The 6,053-nt window shown below is 40.8% G+C and overlaps 1 protein-coding gene across 1 annotated transcript in view; it reads left to right on the top strand.

Moving 5' to 3' along the window:
• Positions 1–6,053, top strand: part of LOC106869139 (WD repeat-containing protein on Y chromosome) — a 92,944-nt gene that overhangs the window by 62,790 nt on the left and 24,101 nt on the right. The window contains exons 18-19 of the mRNA XM_014914715.2: positions 411–589; positions 1,946–2,104. Coding sequence (XP_014770201.2) covers positions 411–589; positions 1,946–2,104 — 338 coding nt within the window. The remainder of the gene's footprint in view (positions 1–410; positions 590–1,945; positions 2,105–6,053) is intronic.

Here is a 6,053-nt window from a genome sequence, read left to right as displayed (position 1 = left end):
TGTGTGTGTGTGTGTGTGTGTGTGTGTAAAATAAATTACACTTCATATTCGAGGCTCTGATGAAGCTATAAGGTGTTACTCAGGCACTCAACTATGAGTCCTCTACATCTTATAGCAGAAACAGCTGTAAGCCGAGTGTAGAGAGGTAATAAGAAAAGAGATGACAAAGGAATAAACGATTATCTTATGAACTTCATTAGCTTACAGCTGTTTCCGCTATAAGATGCAGTGGACTCATAGTTGAGTCACCACCACCACCACCGCCATCATCACCATGATCATCATCATTGCTTCGTTGGTCTTCATCCCCATCATTGTTATAATTACTTTCACCTTCATTTATTATCATCGTTACCAACATCATTTCTCTTCCTGTTTGTTATATTTGTTTTGCTTTTTTTTTTTTGCAGAAGATGAAGCTAAACACGATTTAGACACAACAAGCGACCATTCCCTGGAAGTTTCACAGACTTCTCAGAACAAAGATTTTGATTTTCCGCCGTTTCATTCTTCACCTTTTGCTGACCTTCAACAATCAGAATCTATTAGAACAAGTACGGCATTACCTGGACACCCAGAAAATGACCAGGTAAGCAAGTATTCGCTATTATTTTCTTCTTTTCCTTTTTCAGCCACCTCTGCCCGAACTTTCAGGGATAGCTTTCTCTCGGCCCATTTCTTGGTGAGAGTAGTCACCCTACTCGTTACCTCGTCCCAGTTGTTATCCATTTGGAGGTCCGAACCGAACCAGACACTGAACAATTTAACCGGTCCCTCCGTCCAGCGCCCAACGACGCAGTTGGACGGCATGGACTTGTTTCTCAAGGTGCCGAGCAGCAAGCCCACTGATTTTTCCTGGTTAACCGTCGCTCCTGAAGTCGCCTTGTAGTCCCTGAGAGCGGTGTCGATCGTTTCTATGTATTTATGATCCCACGCCACTACGGTGACGTCGTCGACATATCCGACATGCATCTCCCACATCCCAGGTCACGCAGGATGTCTCTCAACGCATCCAGTTTATGTAGTAGTAGCTCGAGTGCCAGTACATGCAAGAGAGACGAGAAGGGACAACCCTGCCGAACCGAGCGCATGATGTTGAACGGCTCTGAGAGGTGACCGTTCATTCTGACCACTGAACAGATGTCGCTGTGCATTGTAGCGATCCAGCCACTGAATACAGGGCCGAAACGAGCTGTCCTGAGGACCGCCGCCAGATATAGATTGTCGACCCTATCGAAAGCTTTAGACTGGTCTAGATCGATCAGAGCCCCACTCGTGCCAGGTTCTTTAGCCACTTTCTAAATGATGTATCGCATGAGGTGGAGGTTGTCGTGGATGGATCTTTTCGGGATGGCACATGTCTGTCTCCCTTACCAGATCCCCTATGACAAGCGTCAACCTCGTAGCTAACACCTTGGTCAAAATTTTGAACTCTGTATTCAATAAAGTTATGGGCCTAAAGTTGTCAATACAATCCCGCTTGTTCGGGTCTTTTCTCAGCAACGCCACTGCTCCTCGGCTCACAAAACCGAAAGCTAAAAGTGTATTTGAAATCTTTAACATATTTCAAATTCTCTGTGTGTGTGGACAATGTTGATGTATTTGATTTTTCTCATTCGAATTCCCAAGTACGACTCCACAATTTATTCTATTTTTAGTATCTTAATTTCTGATTGCGGTTTATGAAAAACAGCTCAGATTTCATCAATTTTGACCTTTCAAAGGAAATATAAATGAAGAAAAGCGAGAGAGAGAGAGAGAGAGAGAGAGAGAGAGAGAGAGCGGTTGGGAGAGAGAGGGGTTGAAAGGGTGAAAGCATGGATAAGCTGAATAAAGCAACCAAACATCTTAAAAAAAAATTAATTAAATCATAGTTGCTATCAATTCTTCAATAGCTTCAAAAAAGAAAATGGTTTATTTCTTTGTTCTTTGTTTTTAATTCCAGAGTTCAGTTCCGGCTAAAACGAGACAGGACAGTGTAAATAATGGAAATACAAAAGATGTAATTATGAACAATGGTTACATGAGTAAAGAAACACTCCACGCTATGTATGTGAAGGAGAAAAACTTGACATTCACGTGTGAACAGAACAAGGCTTTGCGGGTAGGTTTGTACAGTTAATTACACTTATACACATACACACACACACACACACACACGCACACATTATGAATCGGGACCGAAATAATTTAGTTTTAGAAAGCCTGGATGGTACCGATAGGCTTTCAAATAATATGTATATGAAGTTGTGTGTGTGTGTGTGTGTGTGTGTGTGTGTGTAATCAATGTGGATGCCAAACCATTGGTCACCCTGTGACCAGTCATAAGCTGTATTACTTTAATATATATATATAACAAAACAACAAGGGGTTTATGAGGGATATTAACCCAAGCGAAATACTTCTTAAGTTCTCTGCAGATAAAATTACCCTGGGTAAAAAATCTTGTGATCGGTATTGTACTCCAGGTAATCCAAAGTCAAAAGCTGAAGTCGGAATCCATCACCAGTCAAATTTGTAAATCCGTGGTTACATTATCCAGTTAAGATGATATATTTTTACAGTAATACATAAAATAGGATTATATACATTTATTTATTTATCTATTTATTTATTTATTTATTCATTTATTTATTATAGGCTTACAGCTGTTTCAGGCGTGTATTTGCATGCGTTCATGGTTCAATTCGAGCAGTTCCATCGCTTAATTGTTCTCTGAAACACGAGCAGCATACATGTGGCTTTTTACCCTTTTTCGAATATGTTGTAGCAATGGATGCTTCATAGAGAACTTATCTCCCACAGTGACACAGCCTTCATTCCATCATGCAAATTTTTATTGATTATTTCGCCCTTTTCGGCTACGGTCAACCATAGTATGCAACACATAGACAGCGATGTTAAAAATCGAGCAATGCCTGTGCCGGAAGCTTTTTAAAGTTAGGTTAGACCTTGTACAAGACCGATCCCACTCTCTAAGAAACGCATGCATTTTCCCCAAAAGAACTAGCTTACATCATTGGATGGAAACGAAACCGCAGGTGTCATATTGGAGTTTTCCTTCTCTAAGAGAGATGTCTAAACAAAGACTGGGGATCTGTCACTCCTAGCTAGCTATTGTGTGGCCGTTGACTCAACTGAGTTCATCCATCCTGTGACAGGCTTTGTTTTTTCGTCCAGTGGAGTATCCAACGAAAACCACCCTCCTTACTAAGCCGGTTTGGTAGTGTTGCCGGTTTAGCCGTTGACGGTGTGACCAGCACTAAGAGTTGCTTGTCATAAACACACTCACACGCTTGCTTGCTTGCTTACTTAACCTATTAAAGGCCAATGAAGGATCATCTATGTCAGGAGTGTCAGAAATACGGTCCGTGGTAATGTTTAGTCTGGCCACTGGAGAGATTTCATATACATAAAAAAAAAGCAGTCCTTGGATGGGATCTATTTCAACGAAACACTAACGAAACACTTTGAAACTTGGGACACTGGTAGAATGTGTCATATAAAACATCTTTTACTCTTAGTCTTCTTAACAAAAAAACGTACATCGCAACTTATTCCATGTTAAAGTTGTCGTATTTCTGTAATTTCAACCAATCACTGACGTCTATTCAGCTGAATAGAGTTACTGCTGGGCGGTCATAAAAATGTTATTCCCTGTGACATATTTTATCCGGTTTAATCGTAATTTATACGCATATATTGTTTATATAATAAATTACGCTGTGCGTATCTATGTGTGTAACAATTTTAGAGTTCGGATTCTAGAGTTAGGGTTAGTTTTAGAGTTAGGGTTAGGGTTAGTGTTAACAGTCTAGTTAGGGTTAGGGTTAGGGGATTAATACGATATACACCGTTACAGCGCTAACTGTTTTCAACTGAAAAGACGTCAGTGATTAGTAGAAATTATCGAAATAAGACAATTTTTTACATGAAATAAATTCGAATACAAAAAATTTTTTCTGTTCTATAACACAAAATAGATAAGTATACGAAGTTTGAAAGTCTTTCGGTACCAAAAACACTACATAAAACATAAATGTGGTGCCCCCGTTTTGAAATAGATCCCTTGGATGTTGTCAAACCAGGATTTTCTCTGTCAGCCTTTCTTCCGCCCTTCCTCAACTGTGCCCTGAAGAATCCTTTTGGATACATACACCATACTATCTTATATACAGAAAGAATACTTTGGATAAGGTGTCCGTTCCATACCCGCCTTGTCCTTTGGATAATAAGGGTTGGTAATAGTTGGAATTTCTTTCGGGTTTATTGTTCAGCTCAATCAGGGCTGACGTGTGGCTTTTGTGACTAAAATAGAAATCCATTTTCATATTCCTCTTGTTCTTACTGTTGTCATTGCTACTCTCAAGACTAACTGTAACTCTCTCTCTCTCTCTCTCTTTCGACCTTACCTCCCACGCTTAACGGACGGCCACATTTCTCCTTTCTTTCGCCAACAATTCCATCACCACCATCGTCTCTATCACCATCACCTCCGCCACTATCGCTACTGCTATAACAGTCATTAACACAATCAGCCCTACCCCCCCCGCTCACATCGTTTCCCCATGTATTCTTTACTCCCCCCACCACTACTATTACTACTAAAGCCATCATTATTATCATTACACAGCCAACACCACCACTGCCATCAACCTCACTCATCCCTCTCTCCCTCAACCAGCGACGACGACGACCACCACCACCACCATTACCACCACCATCATCATCACTATCACCGTCACCATAATTATTACTGCTACCACTACTCTCCGCAACCGCAACTATTATCGCACCACCACTACCACCACTACCGCCGCCACAGATATATACACTCATTGCTCACTATATCCATCGCTACCAACACCATCACCACCACTATCATCACCATCATCATCATCATCATCATCATCGTCTTCATCACCACAACCACCGCTGCCACCACCATCAAATACCACAACAACCGCTACCACCGCTGTCATTACGCCTGTCTGCATCCGGGGAGATAAAATTTGAATAAATAAATAAATAAATAAATAAAAACGCGTATCATCAATTGCTTCTAATGAAATGTGCGAAGGGATGGCTTGCAGCTGGCACTTCAAGCTGTCATCAGCATGTGTCGTCACTAACATTACCACCACCACCACCACAACCACCACCACAACAACAACAACAATGAACACTACTTTCATCATCATCATCATCATCATTATCATTCTACATTTTTTTATTTAACACATCTGTCTCTATGGCGGATATAGTGGTGGTAGTGCTATTAGTGTTGGAATATGTTAAGCGTTTCTGTGTGGGCATGTACGCGTTTGTGTGTGTGTGTGTGTGTGTGTGTGTGTGCGTGTGAGTGTGTGCTTGTATGTGTATGTATGTGAAAGAGAGAAAGTGTGTGTGTGTGATGTAGGCCGCTAGGGCGTGCATAAAATAAATTTTTACCGTTATTTTATATTTAAACATATTGTGATACGCACGCGCGTATATACTCAATCAATGCATGGTGCTCCAGCATGACCATAGCTATAGTGGTGAAAAACTAAAAGAACATGTCTGTGCGCTAACTTTTGTCTTTTACTTGTTTCAAGCCGAACAAATCAACGCCAGGGCTTATTTTTTAAGCCTGGTCCTTATTTGATCGGATTCTTTTTGTCAAACCGCTAGATAACGGAAACGTTAACACACTGACACCGGATGTCAAGGGATAGTGAGGGAAAACACAGACACAAAGGCACACACACACACACACACACATACTTTATTCGTGGTGTAATCACAGACTACCATCGGTTCCATGTCGGGAGAGATATTTCGCAACAATTATTCAAGTTTATGCCTTAGAATATTGGTGTTAGTCGCCATCTTGGATTTAAAAGAAATACTGTTTTTATCCAAGAGAGACGAACACCAATATCCTAAAGTACAGACTTGAATAATTGTTGAGGGGTATCTCTCCCAATATGAAACCGACAGTAGTCTGGTTACCCCACGAACATAAAATATTTACCCCTAATACGGTGTGGAGCATTCATTTTCACTATTCG

This window comes from Octopus bimaculoides, chromosome 5, assembly GCF_001194135.2.
Source record: "Octopus bimaculoides isolate UCB-OBI-ISO-001 chromosome 5, ASM119413v2, whole genome shotgun sequence".
In the NCBI taxonomy this organism is placed as follows: domain Eukaryota; kingdom Metazoa; phylum Mollusca; class Cephalopoda; order Octopoda; family Octopodidae; genus Octopus; species Octopus bimaculoides.
Note: the sequence above shows the minus strand (reverse complement) of the source record. Positions and strands in the feature narration are given on the sequence as shown.